Source organism: Anopheles merus, chromosome 2L, assembly GCF_017562075.2.
Source record: "Anopheles merus strain MAF chromosome 2L, AmerM5.1, whole genome shotgun sequence".
Classification (NCBI taxonomy): Eukaryota; Metazoa; Arthropoda; class Insecta; order Diptera; family Culicidae; genus Anopheles; species Anopheles merus.
The window spans coordinates 39,234,454-39,254,580 of NC_054083.1; the positions used below are offsets into that span (position 1 = coordinate 39,234,454).

At 47.4% G+C, this 20,127-nt stretch overlaps 8 protein-coding genes across 9 annotated transcripts; 4 read left to right on the forward strand and 4 right to left on the reverse strand.

Annotated features, from left to right (window-relative positions):
• Positions 1-24: 24 nt before the first annotated feature.
• LOC121591867 (EARP-interacting protein homolog) lies at positions 25-1,483 on the reverse strand. Its single transcript, XM_041912911.1, has 3 exons — positions 1,362-1,483; positions 731-1,290; positions 25-645 (listed from the first exon to the last, which is right to left on the reverse strand). Exons 1-3 carry the CDS (start codon positions 1,401-1,403, stop codon positions 117-119), a joined length of 1,131 nt encoding a protein of 376 aa, XP_041768845.1. The 5' UTR covers positions 1,404-1,483; the 3' UTR covers positions 25-116.
• A 189-nt stretch (positions 1,484-1,672) lies between these two features.
• LOC121591874 (ubiquitin-conjugating enzyme E2 C) lies at positions 1,673-5,075 on the reverse strand. Its single transcript, XM_041912919.1, has 2 exons — positions 4,153-5,075; positions 1,673-3,389 (listed from the first exon to the last, which is right to left on the reverse strand). Exons 1-2 carry the CDS (start codon positions 4,251-4,253, stop codon positions 2,960-2,962), a joined length of 531 nt encoding a protein of 176 aa, XP_041768853.1. The 5' UTR covers positions 4,254-5,075; the 3' UTR covers positions 1,673-2,959.
• A 991-nt stretch (positions 5,076-6,066) lies between these two features.
• Positions 6,067-7,137, forward strand: LOC121591869 (negative elongation factor E). Its single transcript, XM_041912914.1, has one exon. It carries the CDS (start codon positions 6,157-6,159, stop codon positions 7,051-7,053), a length of 897 nt encoding a protein of 298 aa, XP_041768848.1. The 5' UTR covers positions 6,067-6,156; the 3' UTR covers positions 7,054-7,137.
• Positions 7,138-7,233: 96 nt separating this feature from the next.
• Positions 7,234-8,454, forward strand: LOC121591870 (kxDL motif-containing protein CG10681). The gene is made up of 2 exons (XM_041912915.1): positions 7,234-7,545; positions 7,622-8,454. Exons 1-2 carry the CDS (start codon positions 7,379-7,381, stop codon positions 8,247-8,249), a joined length of 795 nt encoding a protein of 264 aa, XP_041768849.1. The 5' UTR covers positions 7,234-7,378; the 3' UTR covers positions 8,250-8,454.
• Positions 8,455-8,791: 337 nt separating this feature from the next.
• On the forward strand, positions 8,792-12,463 carry LOC121591862 (NFX1-type zinc finger-containing protein 1). The gene is made up of 6 exons (XM_041912906.1): positions 8,792-9,124; positions 9,196-9,812; positions 9,877-11,118; positions 11,217-11,900; positions 11,982-12,311; positions 12,386-12,463. The coding sequence occupies exons 1-6, from the start codon at positions 8,920-8,922 to the stop codon at positions 12,458-12,460; spliced, it is 3,153 nt and encodes a 1,050-aa protein (XP_041768840.1). The 5' UTR covers positions 8,792-8,919; the 3' UTR covers positions 12,461-12,463.
• Positions 12,464-12,519: 56 nt separating this feature from the next.
• Positions 12,520-14,326, reverse strand: LOC121591865 (protein SHQ1 homolog). Its single transcript, XM_041912909.1, has 4 exons — positions 14,112-14,326; positions 13,872-14,046; positions 13,112-13,807; positions 12,520-13,045 (listed from the first exon to the last, which is right to left on the reverse strand). The coding sequence occupies exons 1-4, from the start codon at positions 14,264-14,266 to the stop codon at positions 12,806-12,808; spliced, it is 1,266 nt and encodes a 421-aa protein (XP_041768843.1). The 5' UTR covers positions 14,267-14,326; the 3' UTR covers positions 12,520-12,805.
• A 359-nt stretch (positions 14,327-14,685) lies between these two features.
• On the reverse strand, positions 14,686-16,103 carry LOC121594263. Its single transcript, XM_041917331.1, has 2 exons — positions 15,441-16,103; positions 14,686-15,376 (listed from the first exon to the last, which is right to left on the reverse strand). Exons 1-2 carry the CDS (start codon positions 15,856-15,858, stop codon positions 14,880-14,882), a joined length of 915 nt encoding a protein of 304 aa, XP_041773265.1. The 5' UTR covers positions 15,859-16,103; the 3' UTR covers positions 14,686-14,879.
• Positions 16,104-16,175: 72 nt separating this feature from the next.
• LOC121594264 (peroxisomal membrane protein PEX14) lies at positions 16,176-18,815 on the forward strand. Of its 2 annotated transcripts, XM_041917332.1 has the most exons (5): positions 16,179-16,729; positions 16,861-17,178; positions 17,519-17,742; positions 17,807-18,001; positions 18,107-18,815. In XM_041917332.1, exons 1-5 carry the CDS (start codon positions 16,604-16,606, stop codon positions 18,111-18,113), a joined length of 870 nt encoding a protein of 289 aa, XP_041773266.1. In that variant the 5' UTR covers positions 16,179-16,603; the 3' UTR covers positions 18,114-18,815. The 2 variants fall into 2 exon arrangements, with proteins under 2 accessions (XP_041773267.1, XP_041773266.1); XM_041917333.1 differs by lacking the exon at positions 18,107-18,815 and having other exon boundaries at positions 16,176-16,729; positions 17,807-18,005.
• Positions 18,816-20,127: the final 1,312 nt, after the last annotated feature.

The window sequence follows — 20,127 nt, forward strand, 5'->3', positions numbered from 1 at the left end:
CATGCTGAGAGCGTTGAACGAGCTTTACAATAAATTAAGGAATGCTTTATTGGTGAAAACAAGTGGCATGTCTCTGTGTCTCTGTGCTGTGGATACTGGTAAAAAACGAGACCCTTTTACAGCAGTATCTGGTACTTGTACTGCTTGGGCACCTTGGAGATTATCATTCGCCCGTCGTAGCTCAGCGACGCAAACATCCACGGATCGGCCGTACTCCACTCCACGCCGTACACGGAATCCTCGTGCTGGTCGAACGTCTGCAACAGTCCGTCCGCCAAGTGTTCCCTCGGTTCGGTGCCGGCACCCTGCTCACCACCACCCCCATCGCCCGTGATCACTTCCGGCGCCTCGGAGCTAACGCTTCCGGCGCAGGTAAGCAGCACCTTGCCGTCGCTCCCGCTGGACAGTATCAGCTGATCGTGGTACGTATTGAACCGTACGCTCCATATCCAGTGGTGATGGTCGCTGCGCGCAAACACGTGCTCTTTGGTGTTGCGGAAATCCCACACCTTTAGCACGCCGTCGTCCCCGCCGGTCGCGATGTGGCACTGCTTGTTCGGATTGCAGTCCAGATCGCGCACCAGCTGGCTGTGGGCTTCGTCGATGCTCCACACGACGTGGTTGGGATCTCGCACATCGTACGATCTGGAAGGAATGACGAGACACACATTAAACATTGCACAACTGGAGCGTTATTCTAGCACGCTCTCCTCCCCCTCCCCACACATACTTTATGCTGCATTCATGCAGCGCTATGAAATGATTGCCCTGGTGAAAGTGAGACCACCGGCCGGTCGTGAATTTGGGCACATTTTTGGCATTTATCTCGGCCACGACGCGGGTCGCCGCTTCCGCCCGGTTAAACAGCACTATCTTTCCATCCACCACGCAGGCCAGCTGGTTTGCGTCGGTCGGATGAAACTCGGTGGTACGTATCTCTACCCCGTACCCTTCGGTGGACAGCTTTTCCACGTTTTCGAACGCGAGGAACTCCTGCTCCTCACCGTCCTTCGGTTCGAGCGATTCGGGCAGCGTAAGCAGGGCCGTTTCCATCACCACCTGCGTACCCTTCAGCAGACTGTAGCAGCTGGCCAGGAGGCGTGAATCGTGTGCGCTTGCCGCTAGCCGCCATACTTCCCCGTACGGATGGGCAAAGATGCGCGACTGCAGCGCGGAGCTGTCCTCGTTCAGATCGACGATGTGCAGCTGATTGTTCGGCTTGAGGCTTTGCGTGGCAACGAAGAACCGGACGTCGTTGCTTTCGGCCTGCTGCGACGCGAGAGCTCTAGCCTGCGGCCCGGATCGTAAATGGTGAAAAGAATTACAAGTCTGCGGATCGATGTACAGCCCTTTCCACTCACCTGAAACTCGAGCCCATACACGAGCGAATTGTTTTCTTCCATTGTGCGACAAATTTGTGTGCTGTTTTTGCTGCCCTCGACCCATTTGACAGCTGTTTATTGATTGTTTACGTTCGGCGATGACGTCACCAGAAACGAAACAGAGTAGGCTGTCGCACTTCGGTTAGCAAAATAAATGGAATTTTTCCGGAATTTTCATAATTTGAAGAATTGTACGAACAGCTTACCCTTCGAACACGATGCATCTTTTAAGTAGCCCCCTTTTTGTCATCAGTTAATAATAAAACACCGAACAGACACGCGTACACAGATTTTGATTCCGCTTAGTTGCTGTGATTTAAACGACCAAGTTCATTTCGCTTTTCTACTGCACACAAAATTATAAATAAATACATAAATTCTTTCCCTTTCCAGACCCTAATTGAAACTGGCTAGCCTTTTCTGTATTCGATTCGTTCAGCCTGCCCGCGCGCCCCGTACTCTGGCCGAGATTGCAGTGTATGAGAGGGAGATGAGGCCAGCAGCCACCACACAACTAAGGATATTGATTTTTTTTGTTTTTTCATCGTCCCATCAGCTAGCTACGTGCCATCCATGTGCTAACGGTCACATAAAAAAAAAACAAACAAACAAACAAACTAACTAAACTGTCTCATCGTCTTTCGCTTTTTTAGCTTTCCGAATTGTAGCCTGAGTGTTTCTGTGTATGTGCTCAAATCATTAATGCTAAGCTAAACCGTTTGGATTGTTGACATTGAATGAGAATAAAGTGGTGTCCGAAGAAAATCTGAACCACGCAAAACTGTTGCGACTCAAGTAACAAGGTTCACGCAAATACAATGATAGTCAAAATTAAAATGAGCCTTAAAAACAAGCATGTTACATGGTGAATTTCATTTAACTATAAACTACAAGGGCAACACGCGTTTGGTTTTGCGTACGGTTAGTTCAGGTCGCAACCATTTTAAGTAAATCAAAATCTCCCTTCCGCTTCCTCAAACCTAAGCTGCTGTTAACAGACCGAAAAGTGCAACAAAAGCTAACACAATTAACACAAAGTCGGTTCCTTCCAGTCGGTGATGCGGTGATGATGGATGGTGTAGTTTATTCTTCGCTTTTGCTACTTCTCGGAGTCATTGAAAGAGAATGCCTTAAAACTGTTGAATAAACTAAATTTAACGCATTGCTTTTAGTACGGATTTGCCTGAAGGTTGTTTGAAAACGTTTGAAATTCATTGAGAGCAATACTCTTGTATTCTTTCTGCAACTGGACTAATTTCCTTCCTATCGTTCCAAATGATATCCGAAAAGTGCACTTTTAAAGCGAATAATTTCACTCACGCATCAAGCACACCGCCACTGACCGATCCGATTCCTGATGGGACTGACTCAGACGACGACGACGACAAGGCTGACTCTGGCTAATCTTCTATCATTAAATTGTTCTACTAATTAAAGGAGGGAGGATGTGTAGGGTCGGTAGTTTTAAGGATCCAATCGGTGAGGAGGTGGCTGCGAAAAGCATCCGGTAAATTGGGGAGGGAGAGGAGAGAGGAAAGCTACACTCACAAGTCCCGCACGCACGCACGCCCACCACTTTAGGAGTCCTTGTTCTTCTCGTAGAAATCGTCCAAATATTTTTTGTACTCGACCTGGTTCGGCCACAGCTGGGAGGCCTGCGAGTTGAGCGGGCTATCGTTGTTCGGTTCCCCGAGCAGGGACTGAATCGAGAGCAGGATCGTCCGCACGTCGTACAGCGCGGACCACTTGTCCTTCAGTATGTCAAGGCAGATCGAACCGCTGAGGTCAACGTTCGGGTGAAAGCAGGGCGTGATGAACTTGACGTTCGGTGCCGAGTATGGGTACGAGTTGGGGAACTCCAGCAGCAGCTTGTACTTCTGCCCCTTGTACACGGTATCGTCCGGGCCGCTGATAGTGCCGATCCATTTGAAGAAGTTTTCACCCTCCGGGAAGGCGGAGATCGATTTTTCCGACGACAGCATCAGCGCCATCAGCTCTTTTTGGAGTCTGTGGGAAGGAGAACGAGAGACGTTTAATGATACACACTCGTATACCAGAGCTATTGCAATGATCTCATTTGCACTGTAAATGTGTATACAACCTGTAACTAAGGAAAAGGCGGCAAAGGTCAATGAACTTAATGGTATTCGATGCAAATCATAACCCAACATTCTTCCAGCGCGCATTTTATAATGCGCTAGAACTGTGCTCTTTCCGCCGTTCAAACGCGCCTAAAATTTCACGAGCGTAAGCGAAGATTATCGAATACGTTGCGCTAGAATATGCACCAACACGTAGGAGGCGGCGGCAGAGAAACCGTTACCATTTTCAAAAACAGTTACAAGAATGTTGAGACGCGTAACGCCATGACAGATAGGGCTCCCCCCTACTACGTCACCCTCACTGTGCTCCACCCCTGCCTTTCTCCTGCAACACACAATGCGTGTGCCATGGAGCTACGGAAGAGATTCATCGGAAGAGTGCACAACAAATTGCGCAATTTGGCGATTGACTAACATCAAAACATTAACGACGGTTTGCACAAAATTGTCCATGAGACACTCGCCATTGCCAAAACCCAAAGGCAGCAGTACGACAAGGGTGTCTACGTTTTCCATCATTTCACGATGGAGTCATCGGCCATCTGGCGCAGCTGGCTGTGTTCTTTCATACACGCGCAAATTCATCTGTGTTTCTACTTGTAGTTCCGCACATCCGTTTTTACTGCCGACATCCCGCAGGTTCGGAAAATAGTGGAAACAACACTCACCGTTTGCTAACCGCCTGGTTATTGTTGTTTATCAGCGCCTCATCGTTCTGTTTCGAAGGGTTCGATGACTGTGCGCGCTCGGGGTTGATGTTTTGGGCCATTCTTTCTCCTCCCGTTTCTTGTTGATCTGCGCTAACCAAACGCACACACACACGTACACCTTCGCCTTTTCTTTTTGGACGCGTTGCGGTTCCGCTTGCCCCTTCTTTTCTTCCGCACACTCTAGCGCACTAGCAATGCGGATGGTGAATAGATGCAGCTGCTCCTCCTCCTCCTCCTTTGGTCTGCCCTTCCTTTCGTACGTTTATGTCAAACGCGCGATAATTACGGCGATAGAGGCGTTCTGCTTCGCCAGCGACGCGTTGCCCACTGGCTTTCCTACTGACCGAGAGCTGCCCAGCTGGGCGCTGGGATGCAAGTCTGGAGAAGAATTGTTGCTTTAACACACTCCGCTACGCTTCCGTGCCGCACCGCACCGAACGCGCACACCGTTTTCTATTTCCCAATGGCGACACACGCACACACACTCTCTCTCTCCCTGTACACGCCTAAAACTGGCAAAGCGACTCGGTGGAGGATGGCGTTGGCTTGGGATGGCGTTTAGAACTAAACGCTTATTCACAACCTTTGGCAGGCGTTCGATAACTCGTTCGTCCTTCGATCTGGTCCAGCAGCAGTTTTTTTGCCAAAGGCTACTTTGAGCGCGATGCGATTCGTTCCCTCTTTCTTCGCTACAACAATTGCCTTCGTTTCAGTTTGCTGAGTCTGGCATTTAATAATTTCCGAAAGGGCGAGGATGCTTCTTACGGGCGTTGTGTTTTTAACCACTGGTTGAGGGATCCGGATGAGATTCCACAGGGGAAAAGTGGGGAAAATATGAAAGAAAATGTATTATCCAGCAATAGAACACGTTTACTTGCAATGGTTTGGATCTTTTTGCCCTTGCGAATGGCTTACTGTGCAAAATTAAACCACAAAAACGATAGAACATTTGTGAAACATTCCACAGCTGGCCGTTACAGGTTTGATCTTTTGAAAATCGGTCTTTGAAATAACGCATCGTCAAGTGTCACAGAATGACAGCTACCAACTTGATAGAAAGCCGTTACGAGCGATGGCGGAACTGCTGCAGAGTGTACACGTGTACATGAATAACACGAGAAATTCTTTTCATTTTTATTTACAGCACACCTTAACCGTAGAGTTGGCAACCAGATTTACACACGTAAGTTGGCAACCGGCATACCCGGGTATTCCACACGTTTTGATGCAAAAAATTAACGATTTTCATAGGTAAACAATGCTTTCTATATTTTAATGCTGTAAGCAAGTAATGCCGACCATATATTCTCTTCTATTTCATTTATTCATTAAGTTTTTCATTTTATTATAAAAATAACGGTCAAATTGAAATTTGGAATCGCTTGAATTTGACTCGAAAATAAGCACAATACGAAAAGAGGAAAAAGAGAAACGTCATTCTCCATACAAAATGTATGGAATACCCGGGTATGCTGGTTGCCAACTTACGTGGTAAAGTTAAAAAAAAAATCAAAATTAAATACTTACAGGCTGTTTAAAATTACAACTTATGCACCAAAAAATCATAAATTAAAAGTTGGGAGGCTACGGAAAATTTCAGGTCAATAAATGCAATGAATCAAAAGTTATTGCAGTTCGAAGTTGAAAAAAATACCCGGGTATCCGGTTGCCAACTTAAAGGTTAAACGATTGGAAAAGTAAAATTAAATCACATAAGTTGATTTTTAATTTTCCCAATGTGATAAGTCGATGGCTGTATTTTTGTGCATGCTCTTTCCCATTTCACTATCCGCACGTGTAAATGAACAATAAGCAGTTTTGCAGTATCTAGTAACCTTGGGTGTAACGCTTCTCTTTTATTTACGTCAACAATCCAAACAAACTGTGCCAAAACAAAACATTTCGTGCACGTTCGTTCTTCAAACACTTTTTGGAAAGTATTTCGTACTCGTAACCACCAAAATGGTTTACATCCACTTCCCGTCAAACCTTACCGAAGAAGAGCTAATGCTTCAAGCGAAGTACGCCAAGCTGCGCAAGAAGAAAAAAGCGCTCCAAGCACTGAAGGCACCGAAACAGGAACCGGAGAAGAATTTGCTTCCCAAGCGTCCGGCCGACGCGAGAGATGCCCGCGAGGTGGCCCGTAAGCTGTTGAAGAGCGGCGCCATACAGGCGATACAGAAACCTCAGCCCAAACAGGAGGGTTCCTTCAAGCGACCGAAGGGCCAGGAGCGGAAGCGAACCCAGCCCGAAATGTCCCCCGCCGGTCAGTATCAATCGTTCGGTGCGTCAACGGAGTTTGAAAGCTCCAGCGCAACGCCTCCCGTCCCGTCCAGCAGTGCGACCAGTGCGTCGACAACGCCGGCCGAAGCTCCCAACAGCCCGGCGGAGAAGGAAACGAGCCGCGTGCAGAACCTGTACCAACAGTTTGCCAACGAGCGGGAGAAGGAGGACCAGAGCGACAAATCGAAACCGGGCGCGGATGCATCGAAGGACAAACCACGCTCCGGGAACACGGTGTACGTGTCGGGCAACAAGGTGACGGAGAACTTTCTCAAGAAGCACTTTAGCGACTTTGGCGAAATTCTCAACATATCGATGGAGATCGAGAAGGGGCGAGGGTTTATCACGTTCTCGAAGACGGAATCGGCCGACAAGGCGATCGCCGACCTGCATTCGAAGACGGTCGGGGGAATACAGCTGCAGGTGCAGCTGGCCCGCCGTCAGCCCCAGATCAATCCGATCAACGATGCCGGCTCGTCGGCCGTCTGGTCCGCGCTCGCTACCAACCGGTCGCAGAAGGGCAAACACAAGGACAATCGTGAGCTGGTGTGTTACGATCACGATGATATATTTTAAGCGAACTGTCGTTACAAGACACGGTCGTATCCATTTTGTAGATTTTAAGTTGAAGAATAAATAGAAATAAGGAACTAAAATGTAATCGACATTTGAAGAGAGATTTATCTGCGTTACTATGCGTTATGCGTATGCGTTACTAGAGTGACGTACGGTTACAGCACAACTACAACAACAATATCGACCTACTTTGTTTACGCAAAACATTGCTCTTTGTACAGCTGTTCGCGCACCAAATGTGAAAAACCGCAAACTATCTTGCACATTTTTGCTCAAAATCTTTGCAATATCGAAACCACCCAGAAGCCAGAAAACCATCGCAGTCATGATGAACTCGGAAATGAGCAGCAGCATGCACTCGGGACGGCCGGAAAGTGATTTTAGCATCGAGTGCTTTCAGAACTACACCGCCCCGGAAGTGTTCGTCCAGGGTTTGGCCGGACTGGTGAATCAAACCGACGTCGAAGTTATGATACGCGCCCAAAAGCAAATGTAAGCAGTGTTGTAGTCGGTTGCCATGTCCACTGTACGATGCTAATACGCTCCATTCCTTCGCTCCCATTTGCAGGCTGCAGCGTTTCGAGAAGACGAACGAAATGCTGCTCAACTGCAACGCGCTCAGCGCTAGCCGGCTGAAGCTGGCTACGGATGATTTCAAAAAGCACACCAAACTGCTGCACGACATGAAGAAGGATTTGGACTACATTTTCCGCAAGATTCGCACGATCAAGACGAAAATCGGCAACCAATATCCGGCCGCCTTTGCCGAGGCGGAAGCGAAGAACAAACCGATCAGCTTCGACGAGGAGGACGAAATCGATACGGCCAGCCGGGCGGAAACGTTGGACGAGAAGCGAGACCAACCGGACGGTGAGGGCGTCGGGAGTGGTGCTGGTGGTGGAGCGCCGGCTGTGTCCACTCCTGTTAAGGGATCGTCCGGCGGAAGCGGCAAACCATCCACAAGCAAGAGTGAAGCACCGGAGGGTGGTGCGAAGGAGCGGAAGAAAGTGCTGGCCGGCGGTGGTAGCAGGGAGAATTCCACTGTTGGCTATGTGAAGATGGAACAAAGTCCGGAAAATCGTAAATCTGGTGGTGGTGGCGGAGGATCGAGCGGCGAACAGAAGCGACGTTCGTTCCGTTCCGCGCAGAGCAGCTCGACCGACGATTCTTCGGATTGTACCTCGGATACGGGATAAGCAGGGCTGGAAGGGCTCGGGAAAGGGAACGATGCAGCGAGAAACGTTTTATTTTAATGATCTCATTCGTTTAGTTAACCGGAGGTAGAAGACAAAACTAATTAGTATGTGCCAGAGGTAGGTTTATTTTATGTCAGTTATTTAAATTGAATTAACTCTAAATGATGTACCAAAATAATAAAAGAAAGGCTTTGAATTGAGAATTAAGAAAGACTTTTAAAACGGCGTCCATAGTAGTTCTAGCTAGTGGTGGAAGCTCGGAATCGGACCTATCCGATTTCGATTCCGTGCTCTGAATCAATTCCGGAACCGATTCCGATTGCGGAGCTGATTCTGGAATCGTTTCCGGAAACTGATTCCGGACCTACTTTCCGGAATCGATTCCGCCGAAAACTTCAGTTTTCCCATCACTAGTTCCAACGCTTTACAGCTAAAACAAGAGTGAAAGCAAAAGAATGCAATTTGTTTTCATTTTTTTTCCCCAATTTCGCTACGCTTTTGTTATTGTTGTGTGTGTGTGCGCAAAAGAAGAAGAAAATCATATTGTCAGTTTGACACTTTTCATTGAGCTTTTGTTGTGATACGTTTGGTTTGGTTTGCTGCGTTCAATCTCTCCATTTCTCTGCACTGAAGCGTTGTGAAAATTCGCACACAAAGCCGCACAAATTTAATGTCGAACTCGAAAAATGTTGAAGATGACGATGATTGTGACGATTGGTTCAACAAGGATGAGGAAGATTTCGTTGTAAAACTACCCAGCCAAACCAGCGCGGCCAGCTTCGACGAGGCAGGCGAAGGCGACAAGGAAGATGATGCTCAAGGACCGGGAACGTCCGTGCGGGAATTGTTGGAAAATTTAAAGTTTACATTAAACGGTATTAAACGGGCGGGCGGAGAAAAGCTGTTGACTGCTGGTTCCTGGTAATTTGTGCCTTTTTCATTCCAGACGTTGGAGGCAGTTACGTGGATTCGCTCAAAAGTGCCGGCACCGATCGCACCGCCAAGTTTGAGCTTCCGAAGGGCCCGCCCGGAAAGTACGTGCAAACCATTCCCCTCACGAAGCTGGCCAACATTTTGGAAAATGAAACGCTCTCCATGTTTGCCGACATTTGCGTGCAGAAGGAAGAGTTTCTCGCCACGCTCGCGAAGAAAACGTACGGCGAGGAGTTGCTGCTGGTGCTGATGAAAATCATGAACAAACTTGCCACGCTACCGCTGTACGAGACGGTGCGCCAGCTGTTCGGGGTGTTGCTCGAGCAGGCACACTTCTGGGAGCAGCTGCTAAAGTTTTTCCACCAGCCGGCCGAGGGGGAGAAGAAGAAGAAGAAGAAAAGCAAAGTCATCCGTCCGACGGTGGCGCGGAACGATATGATGGAGGTGTTGTTGAAGTTTCTGCTCGAGGCGAAGCGGCACGTTGCGCCACCGTTACCCCAGCAGGCGGTGGAGTTTTGTGAGAAGCTGAGGAAAAGTGCACCTCCGGACGATAAGGCACAGGTGGAGCTGCTGCAAGAGCTGACAAGGGACATGCAGGCACAGCAAGATCAGGCAACCAAGCAGATTAGTGTAAGCGCAAGAGTGTTGTGCGCGTAAAGGCGGAAAACCAACAATCCGATTCCTTTCTTTACAGATTTATCCTACCATCCGGGATCTGAAGGATGGCGCCGGTCCTCCGATCAATCTGAAGCAAAACATCGTGAAGGGAAAATACCAAAGTGTGCAGCACTATCTGGAGGTACACTTGAATCTGCTGAAGGAAGACTTTCTAATTCCCCTGCGCACCGGCATCGAAAAGTACCGCAAGCACATGGACACGAAAGGATCGGGCAAATCGTTCGTCGGTGAGAACGTTCGCGTCCACTACCCGGTCAAGCTGCTGCTGCCCAGCACGGTCAATCGTCGGACGGCGAAGGAGCAGCTCATACTGGTTGATTTAGATCCGACCGAGCGCGGCTATTCCAACCTGTCGGCGCGCTACAAACGCCTAGCGCTGCCGAACACGAAACGCTTCATGAACGGGTCGATGGTACTGTTCTGCGATGGGCCGGAGCTGAACGAGCTGGTCGTCGCCGTCATTAGCAATCGCGATGCGGCTCAGCTGCTGAACGGGTACATTTACGTGGAGCTGATACGGATGGAGAAGCAAAGGGAAGGCGGGCAGGATCAGCCGACGGGCGCCGATCACGGTATGAACCTGTTCAATCGACCGTTGCTGATGATTGAGAGTGAAATCTTTTTCGAACCGTACCATCAAACCTTTAACGCGCTGAGCCGATTGCGGGAAGAGAATTTCCCGCTGAAATCTTACATCGTCGATGTGACACTGCCCGGCAAATGTTTGCCCGGCTATCTGTACCAGGGAGGTGGCCATCTTTTTAACTACGCCGGCATACAGTTCGATCTGAAGAAGCCCGACGAGTGGCCGACGAAAGCGCTGACTGCTGCGGCTGGCTTAAACGTGTCCCAATTCGACGCGTACCGAATGGCGCTCACGAGCCGGTTCTCACTCATCCAAGGACCTCCGGGCACGGGGAAAACGTTCATCGGGTTGCGGATAGTTGAGACGCTGCTGGCGAACACGGGCGAGCAGATACTGCTCATATGCCTCACCAACCATGCGCTGGATCAGTTTCTGTGCGGTGTGACCCGCTTCACGGACAGCATCGTGCGGATGGGCGGCCAGTCGAAGCACCCACTGCTCGATGCGTACAACGTGAAGCAACTGCAGGAAGACGAACGGATCGATCGAAGGTTGCGCATCAGCTACTACAATGCGAAGCAAGAGTACCTGAAGCTGGTGGAGCGGTTCGATGCGCTGCAGCAGGAGCAGGAGACATTGGACGGTATGACGCAGGCGATGCAGGAGTGTATGGTAAGGGTAAAAAAATGCTTTTTTTTGTAAAAAAAATGAAAAAAAATGGTAAAAAAAGAAAGCAAATTTCAATAATCAAACTTTACCTTTTTTTTTAGGAAGAGCTGTTGGACGCTTCTCGGCGTTTGAGCGAATTGAGCCAGCTCAACACGCTGAAGCTCATACAGGGCTTTCGCGTAGTTGCCATGACGACCACCTTTGCCGCTCGCAATCGCACACTGCTAGAGCTGCTGCGTACGCCGATCGTCGTGATCGAGGAGGCGGCCGAAGTGCTTGAAGCGCACATTGTGGCCGCTCTCACCCGTCACACGGCGCAGTGCATCCTGATCGGTGATCACAAGCAATTGCGACCGACCACGAGCACGTACGTGCTTTCCAGTCGCTATCGGATGGATCTGTCGCTGTTCGAGCGTATGATCAATAACCGGTTCAGCGTCGCCACGATGACCGTACAGCACCGGATGCGCCCGGAGATGGCCGGTCTGCTGCGTCCCCTCATCTATCCCGTGCTGGAAGATGCTGAAACGGTTGCAACACGTCCCAGCGTAGCTGGAATGATGCGGAATATGTTCTTTTTGACGCACAACTACCCTGAAGGAGGTGGACCACCGAACGATTCGTCGGTGGGAGACGATGGAGCGGATGAAAAATCGAAGAAAAACATTTTTGAATGTCGATTCCTACTCGGACTGTGCGAGTATCTGCTCGCGCAAGGCACGTACACCCCGGAGGACATTGTCATACTGACGGCTTACAACGGGCAAATGTTGCAGTTCGTTGCGGTAAGTTTCTTTTGTCATGCATATAAAGAGCTGAGCGGGCGCTTTGCTATAGCTTTCCTTTTTTTTTTTTGCTGTTATCAGGAGAAGAAAAATCGTCCATCCCTGCACGGCGTACGTATTGCCGTGATTGACAACTACCAGGGCGAGGAGAGTAAAATTGTTTTACTCTCGCTAGTGCGCAGCGGAACCGGTGGCAACGGCGGTACCGATACGATCGGATTTCTGGCGCATGAAAATCGCATCTGCGTAGCGCTGTCGCGTGCACGCGAAGGGCTCTATATAGTGGGCAATATGACGCTGCTGGCGAAGTGTTCGAAAACGTGGCACCGCATCGAGGGGAAGCTGCGTGAGCAGGCCGCTATCGGCGATTCAATGCCGTTACAGTGTGTGACGCACGGACAGGCAGTGGAGGTGAGTGTGTTGTGGCAGTAATTGTAACGATTTTTGGTACACTGTTTAATTTTACTGTTTTTGTTTTGTTTTAGGTTAAAACACCGGAAGACTTTGAGGAGCTGGGAGCGAGCGAGGAGAGATGTGTATGTGGATTACTAAAAAGATAAACGGAAAAGTCAAAATCTCATAGTTTTTGAGAGCTATATATCTATCGCGTGCGCGTGTGTGTAACTGGTAAGTAATTCCTCATAGAGGAGAATATAAAATGTATTAATTTAACACCTTAAAAAGACCGTGTGATTGTGTGCAACATAATAATACCACTATTTTGATAACTCTTGACAAAGGCGAAGGCCATGAATTTCCAACACTACTTTAGTTGTAAAACATTTTCTCAAAAATGGAATGAATAAAATCCCACATCTCTACACAGCTGTGTTGAAATATTGTTTGAGTTTTGAGTCCAATTTTGATGTTTTTTTTCCTCCAATATTAATTTTACAACGCAGGACTCAACCAGACAGCTTAAGATTCATTAGCTTCTCTAGTACATTTTCATTCGGATTAGCATCCGTATCGGTTCCAACCGATTCATTATCACTGTCACTCTCCTCACTATCTTCTTCGGACGATTCATAATCATCTGAGTCGGTAGAATCGGATTCCTCCTGTCCCATTATATCCTGCAGCAATTTTTGAAGCAAGCTCTCTTCGCCGAACCCAAGACTTGCTTGATGGATTTCAGGAAGCAGCTAGAGTAGGAAAAATGAATCAAATTTAGTTATTTACCGCAAACAGCCCGACAACACCGATAGTACCTTTTCGACTTCTTTTATGCATTGCAGCAATGTCTCCTCGTTTAAACCCAGCTCCACGTAGCGAATAAAATCCTTGATAAAGTAATGGTTCAGGACGGCACAGTCCGTTCGCTTGAATGCTTCGTACGTGTGTATTAGCTGCTGCTGTATCCACTGCTTCCTGTCTTCGGAGGACATTCTGTGTAACACTTGCTTCACACAGGCCAGCGCAATGTCCTTGTTTCTATAGTAAGGATAGGTACAGGATCGACGGTAGAACGATCGTAACATCTGCTGCACACCGTTGTACTCTACAAAGTACGCCAGCGTGCCCGATATTCGATGGATGTTGATGTGCGAATTGGCCTCATTTAGCTCGTTGCTGTTCGTCAGCTGATCGTACACTGCCGCCAGCAGTATATCGATCAAACTGAGCAGCACTGCGCGATGATCTTCGATCGAGGTGTAGCTTTCTTGTTCACGTACCTTTTCATCCACTATCACCCGGATTCGGTACGACTGGTCGGCCGTAAGTTTGCTGGGAGCGGGAAAGTTTTCCAAATCCATACCCAGCTGATCGATGCTGAACTGAATATAATCCATGCCATAGTGTTCGGCGGAAAAGTCACTCTTTTCGGCCGCTTCCTTCATTTCCAGCCGTTGGGAAAAGCTGCATTCCTGCGGATTGGGAAGCACCTTCAGCTCTTGGCTGGTTTCCTGTAAACCAAGAAATCATAATGATCATTTGTTTAGAGTGCAGTAGATTCCAAAAAAGACTTACCAGTGCAAGGGGACCGCTATAGAAATGGCAGAAACCGTACGGGTAAGATGGTGTATCGTTATCAACAGCTTTAGCTTTAACTTCCAGTGGCACACGAAACGTTACCGTATTTTTCTCATAATCTATGCTTTCTGGAAACGCTTTCCCCGGTTGTGCTGGCTGGGGTAAAGGTATTCTACAAGCAATATTGGAATTACAATTATTTTCCACTTTGCTTACGGCACCGTGTCTGCTTCATACCTGGCATGATACGGTGCTGCCGTAAAGGTGCATTCGTTAGGGAAAACATCCAATACTAGATTACTTTCATGTTCGAGATCAAGCTCGGGTAGATCCAGAAATACGTCGATATGATTGCACTTCAAAACTGTACGAAAACTTAAATTATCTTCCATCGTTGTAGAAAGAAAGTGTGGGGCGCGTGTTGGGAACTTGTTTACTAACAACACGTGCTTTGGCGGGTGTGCTGCAGTTGCAAAAGGGCAAACAGAAATATTAGCTGCACGTTGATTGTCGCGTGGATGACAGACACAATACGAAATGACGGTTTATGCCGAATTATTGTGAAATCCAAATGAGAATTGTGTGATACAGTTTTATTCTATTAGCTTTATTTATCGTTAAAGATGCTATATTAGATTAAAAAATGTAGCTATATCTAAAAAAGCAAACGTAATCCACCAAGAACGAACGTGTATGATAATTTTGCTGAGTTGCACTTTTTCTGTAAACAACTTGCAATAAGAAATTCAATACCGCTAGAACCGTAGCGTGGCTTTCCCGATCATATTCAACCTAACCTAAAGACACCACATGAGACGTAGAGTAGTATAATGTTTTATTGAGTTCGTAGCACGTGTCTGGAATACAAATTCTCTGCTTTTAAAGCGTGTTGCATCACAAAAAAAGGAGTTCAAATTCAAACAAACAAACCTTCCAAATACATTAAATGCAATGTGGCACATTTCATACAGCTTATCCATTTATCTACGACGCTGGCACGTTCTATCAGTGTGTCCCTTCCATTCCGCGTCTCGTTTTGTACAACGGTTCCCTCGTAGCATGTTCCTTCAAAGGATCGTTTAGTTCGTACCACATTCTTTGAAATTCGGCTGCAAACGGATCGATCAGTTCCGGCAGCGAGGAAATGGTCACGGTGTCCCAGTGCGTGGTCAAGCCGGGAAATGTCCAGTTGCTGGAGCCCGCTATGAGAACTCCATGCTTCGGCAGCGGATCAGTGCTTTTCTTTCGCCGTGGAACGGCTTGCTTTGGACGGTTCGACGGGTTGCATCGGGCACACGAGCTACCGAACCGCTGCAACAATCCTGCCCGGTCGCTCATTACAGCTTTATCGAACATGGTGTGCTGCATATTCTTCGTCGGCTCACCGTACTGCTCGGTATGGTATTCGATCAGACAGTTGGCACAGTACCAGTCGGTGTCGATCAGACAGAACTTATGGTGCATTAGGTACTCGCTTTTGTATTTGTACTGTACCTTAATGTCTACAAAAGAGTGGGAGAACTTATCGTGAGCTTTCGATTCTTTACCTTAAAATGCTAACCTTACCTTCAGCGATCAGATCGCGCAGATAGGAACCTTCGTTGCCGACCATCGATTCGCACGTAACCACACGCACCACGACCGACCGTTCCTTCTTCGCGCGTATTACAGCCTCACTTATTTCGCGCATGGTGAATATGTACATCGCCAGGCAGATGGATTTCTCCGCTCGATTTATGTAGCTTATGATGCGATTGATGTGCTCGTACGTAAATTCCTGCGGGCTCGGCAGGGGCTGCGCTAGCTTGCGCCGATTGATGAAAAACACTTCACATGACTTTTGCTTGGGCTTGGCTGGTTTACGCGCCCATAGATACAGCTCGTACACGATTTCCGACGTCACGATCAGCAATCCGCCAGCGATGATGAATTTGCCTGGTTTGCTTTTAAAAAAGCTTAAAAGGGGCTGCAGTACCGCGTCCATTGCTGAGTTTGAGCGAGCACGCCGCTGTGGAATGGTTTCGTTGTTTGCTTTTTCGGGGAACAAATAAACAAAACGTTACCGGCTTGTAGCTGGCAACGCAAGCGTTATCAATTCATTTTCAGTCGCGGAAATACGGTGAAAATGGGACAGCCAATACAGGTTATAGACAGAAAAACACCTTTTTTGCTATTTCACACCTAAAAATCCAATAAAAAAAACGATAGAGCTTGATATTACGTTGAATTAAAAATTCTAACACAATAAACCGAGCATATAAACGTGGGCAACCTGCCAAAACGACCTGTCATTCGCTGTGACAGATAAAAGGGGAAATGAAAACAAATAATTTTTTAGCTACGATTTCTACTAATTTGCGTAAATGCACCCATCCTGAGTAGTTAAAACAATTCTCACGCATTTACAACCCTGTGAAACGCAAGGAAACCCATCTATTCCCTCGAAAGTATCGCGCAGTGATGTGTTTAGTGTGTGCGTGTGCCCTGTAAACGTGATTTTTCTCTCAACAATTTGGGATAGTTCGTATTGTTGTTGCGGGGCTGCGTCGTTCTGTACCCCTTTTGCTTGCGGACCAGTAAAAACGCCAGTGCTACCGTAACAGGGGGGTGATAAGCGGCACCGCTTAATCCTCGCCCTGTTTGCAGCTCGCCGCACAAACGCCACACATTATCAGTCCGGCTCGCGGCGGTTGACATCAGTCAAGATTAATCTCTCGGTGAAAATCAACATGAGCGAAGGCGGTAGTAACGAGGGCGCGGAATCGCCGCCGCCGTCGAGCGCCGCCGGAGTCGACTCGACTGGCAACTCCGAAACCACAGCACCCGTGCCACCGTTGCCGCCGCGGGAACATTTGGTAAGCGCGGGAACTTTCCACTCATTGCCTTGGAACCAAAGGTCATTTGCGTCGCATCTATTGGTGTCGTTCACCTAGATTGATGACCCGCACACTACTTTCTCTCTCACGTCTCACAATTGTTCCTGCAGATCGTGACTGCCGTAAAGTTCCTCAACAACCCGAACGTAGTTCGCAGTGCCATAACGAAGAAGCAGGCGTTCCTGCGCTCCAAAGGACTGTCGGAGGATGAGATACAGATCGCATGCGAGCGAGCGGGCGTCTTTACGACCAGCCCCACACAACAGACGGTCATCAGCATGGGTGTGGAGTCGAGTGGTGGCGGTAACTATGCCAAGCCCGGTTACCAAATTCAGCCAAGGCAAAACTTCCTTACTCGCATGAAGGACATGCTCAGCTCGGTGGCCCTACTGAGCGGACTGATGTATGGCGTGTACTTGTTCTATAAGGTATTTAAAAGTAGAAGACGTGTGCCTGCATCGTTCGGCTGACTAGGACGGATTGATGTTTTCTGTTTGCCTCCCAAATACTCGTCGTCATGCATATATAAAAAATACAAGGCACAAATCACTCTCTCACACACGCTTATCTGTGTGACGACAACACGGTTGGTGGTTGGGCTTTCTTTCTTTTGTTTGTTTGCTTTCAATTTCATTAAATGCGCTTTGCTTTATGTGTGTTGAGTACCCCGTGTGTGTCTCAGATTACTCGCCAAAGCCCCATCGTATCTGATATACATGCAGGGGGGGCACAGTTGTTTGATTATTTGCTTTCTTTTGTTGCTTCTAGAAATTCATTGAACCGCTGCTATTCCGCAGCAAGAAGAAGAAAACCGTCACCGAACAGCTGACGGAGCTTAATCAGACGATGACGGTGAAGATTGACACGCTGAGTGCCGAGCTGAGCAAAATCAAGGCCGAACTGAACCAGGTAAACCAAACCAATGCAACCGTAAAGGAGCTGGCCAACTTTAAGGGCGATCTTGATTCGATTAAGGGACTGCTATTGAACAGGTAAGGACCGGTCTGTTGGTGATGATCTGCATCTGCTTCTGATTTTTTTACTTTTTTTCATTAGAAAACAATTCGCCGCACCAAACCTTCCGGTCGTTCCACCGTCCATCCCGGCATGGCAGCTACGTTCCCAGCAACATCAACCGGCCAGCAGCGAGGGCGAGCACGACAAGCACGACGACAATGACACCGGATCGGGTTCTGGGTCGAGTGAAAATGATGTCGTCCTGAAGAACAGCGACAGCAGCCTGGAGATTATGTAATTTAAACAAAAAAAGACAGTTGCGATGTGTTTAAAATCATCGTCACAACACCCATTGCGGCTGGTGCTTATAACAATCGTTCTTTTCATCCTACATCACAGATCTTAAATCGATCGAACAATGTGAACGCACCGCACCGCTGGAGAGGGGTGAACCTTGCGCAAATGGCAACAACCGCCGTACGAAGGAGCGCGCATCTAAACCAAAACAGAACGGAACACGGTGGTGGCACTTTGTAAAAGGGCCATCCATTTCAAACCGTAGGCATTTTTGGACGATTTATGGCAAAGGAAGACGAGCGATCATCACATGAAACCGAACAGCGACACATTTAGATGGAAGGATATCATCGATCTCAAAATCGTTGCAATATGTTGAAACGTTCCATAATCATCATCACGCCAACCCGTGTGTGTGTGTCCCAGTATGGGGTAAAACTTTAAGCAAAGGATTTAAAAGTTTCTTTTTTCCTTTTGTCCTACCCGTACCTAACACAGTGACGACGTATGAAACTATTTTGTATTTGAATTTGTACATTATGTTTTAATTATACGAAACCCCCTGCTGCTTCCACAATCTAGTTCAATGTTCACTAGAAACGCTCCAGATAGTAAGGATTTAGTTTTAACTCTCTTTCTCTCGAAACAGCGCTCAGTCAGTTCAATGCGTGGATTTGTGGAGGGAAACAATCGGGTACATAGCTGTTCTTCAATTGGTAAATAGTTTGTTTGTTTGTGTTTAGTTTTGTGGGAAAAGTTTGGGTAATTAGAAACATAAATAACAAGCCATTGGGTTGGGTAGAGAGAGAGAGAAAAAAAAACAAGAAAGCAAGCATACACTTCCTATTTGCAGTAAAAAGGGGACAGAGGTAAAGGGATCGAACAGAACAATAGTCTGCGTAATATGCAAAGAAATGACTTAAAATTAGCTTTCTCGACGGCCCGCCCGGGAACTGATGAATACCGAACGATGTACCTTTTAGAGGCAAATAAAACTCAAGTCTATGCAGTTTAAAATAGCGCGCTCGCGTGTGTGTGTGTGTGTGTTTTTCAATACAAGAACTCTTTTTTCTCAATAGACATCCAACACCCCATGGAGCAATAAAACACATCCCTCAAATACATTCCATTACGTTCTATTGTTTTTCCATTTTCGTCCTCACAAATGTGTGCCCAGTTTCGCCTCTTTCTGTACTGTGTTTGTGTGTGTTGCCGCGGTATGTCCTAATGCTTTTTAATGCTCTCCCCTCTAGGTATGCGTTGTTGTCGAGTTTGTTTGCTCCTTTCACGTGCTTCGCTTACGGTTAAATGTGCTTCTGTTTGCACACACGTTTTCAATCATCATGCTAACAAGTACTATTTACAATCTGTTGTGTTTTCGACATGCCCAGCAGGCATCATCGTTCTATCTCGAGAGCACATTTGAATGTCTCTCTCTGTATGTGTGCATTAACACCTTTGTTTTTGTCACTCTGGTACCTTCTGGTTGCTGGTTTTATCAGCAGTACTTTGCAATAAGTCGCATCCATAAACACACAAGAGTATCTGCTGCCTTTCTGACTTGGCTGACTGACGATGAATGGGAAATACATGAGTGTGGTGTGCCGCTTGCCACATTTTCTCTGCGTTGCGTGTGTCAGAAAACGGTTCTATTTTTCAAAAAAATGCAATGAATGTCTCCGGTTTATGGTTACACTTTTCCTGATCTTTTATCAAAACCCAAAACCGGCTGACCGTGTGGATTGGCGCGGGCTGGGGCGGCGGTATGTACTGGTGTTTCATTTTATACATGTGCAAACAAACCGATATCGCAACACATTGTGTAACAACTGTTTCTGCTGCTGCTTCCTTCTCTCTTCCTCTATGCTCATCATGTGTTTGTGTTGTTCTTCCTAATTCCGCATACATAGTTCCTCTGCACGTTCTCTTTGGATTGCGCGTTGAGTGTGTTTGTGTTTGGGTGTGAGTTTTTTTTTATGTTTACTTAATTTGCTTAGATGTTACGCTTATATCTGCAGCATCATCGTCTTCATCATCATCATCATTCCGCACGCACAGCATCGTGCCGGCGAACTTGCGTCATGATATTGTGTGTGTGTGTGTGTTTCTTTTGCTTACTTCAT

Excerpts from the sequence above, each read along its gene's own strand:
- LOC121591867 (XM_041912911.1), bottom strand. The coding sequence starts at position 1,403 with ATGGAAGAAAACAATTCGCTCGTGTATGGGCTCGAGTTTCAG. Across the intron at positions 1,291-1,361 it reads TGTATGGGCTCGAGTTTCAG|GCTAGAGCTCTCGCGTCGCA; the intron begins GTGAGTGGAAAG and ends TCCGGGCCGCAG. Across the intron at positions 646-730 it reads CTGCATGAATGCAGCATAAA|ATCGTACGATGTGCGAGATC; the intron begins GTATGTGTGGGG and ends CATTCCTTCCAG.
- LOC121591874 (XM_041912919.1), bottom strand. The coding sequence starts at position 4,253 with ATGGCCCAAAACATCAACCCCGAGCGCGCACAGTCATCGAACCCTTCG. Across the intron at positions 3,390-4,152 it reads AACCAGGCGGTTAGCAAACG|ACTCCAAAAAGAGCTGATGG; the intron begins GTGAGTGTTGTT and ends TCCTTCCCACAG.
- LOC121591869 (XM_041912914.1), top strand. The coding sequence starts at position 6,157 with ATGGTTTACATCCACTTCCCGTCAAACCTTACCGAAGAAGAGCTAATG.
- LOC121591870 (XM_041912915.1), top strand. The coding sequence starts at position 7,379 with ATGATGAACTCGGAAATGAGCAGCAGCATGCACTCGGGACGGCCGGAA. Across the intron at positions 7,546-7,621 it reads ATACGCGCCCAAAAGCAAAT|GCTGCAGCGTTTCGAGAAGA; the intron begins GTAAGCAGTGTT and ends TCCCATTTGCAG.
- LOC121591862 (XM_041912906.1), top strand. The coding sequence starts at position 8,920 with ATGTCGAACTCGAAAAATGTTGAAGATGACGATGATTGTGACGATTGG. Across the intron at positions 9,813-9,876 it reads AGGCAACCAAGCAGATTAGT|ATTTATCCTACCATCCGGGA; the intron begins GTAAGCGCAAGA and ends CTTTCTTTACAG. Across the intron at positions 12,312-12,385 it reads CGCACGGACAGGCAGTGGAG|GTTAAAACACCGGAAGACTT; the intron begins GTGAGTGTGTTG and ends GTTTTGTTTTAG.
- LOC121591865 (XM_041912909.1), bottom strand. The coding sequence starts at position 14,266 with ATGGAAGATAATTTAAGTTTTCGTACAGTTTTGAAGTGCAATCATATC. Across the intron at positions 14,047-14,111 it reads GCAGCACCGTATCATGCCAG|AATACCTTTACCCCAGCCAG; the intron begins GTATGAAGCAGA and ends TATTGCTTGTAG. Across the intron at positions 13,046-13,111 it reads GCATAAAAGAAGTCGAAAAG|CTGCTTCCTGAAATCCATCA; the intron begins GTACTATCGGTG and ends TTCCTACTCTAG.
- LOC121594263 (XM_041917331.1), bottom strand. The coding sequence starts at position 15,858 with ATGGACGCGGTACTGCAGCCCCTTTTAAGCTTTTTTAAAAGCAAACCA. Across the intron at positions 15,377-15,440 it reads GCGCGATCTGATCGCTGAAG|ACATTAAGGTACAGTACAAA; the intron begins GTAAGGTTAGCA and ends ACTCTTTTGTAG.
- LOC121594264 (XM_041917332.1), top strand. The coding sequence starts at position 16,604 with ATGAGCGAAGGCGGTAGTAACGAGGGCGCGGAATCGCCGCCGCCGTCG. Across the intron at positions 16,730-16,860 it reads TGCCGCCGCGGGAACATTTG|ATCGTGACTGCCGTAAAGTT; the intron begins GTAAGCGCGGGA and ends TTGTTCCTGCAG. Across the intron at positions 17,179-17,518 it reads GCGTGTACTTGTTCTATAAG|AAATTCATTGAACCGCTGCT; the intron begins GTATTTAAAAGT and ends TGTTGCTTCTAG.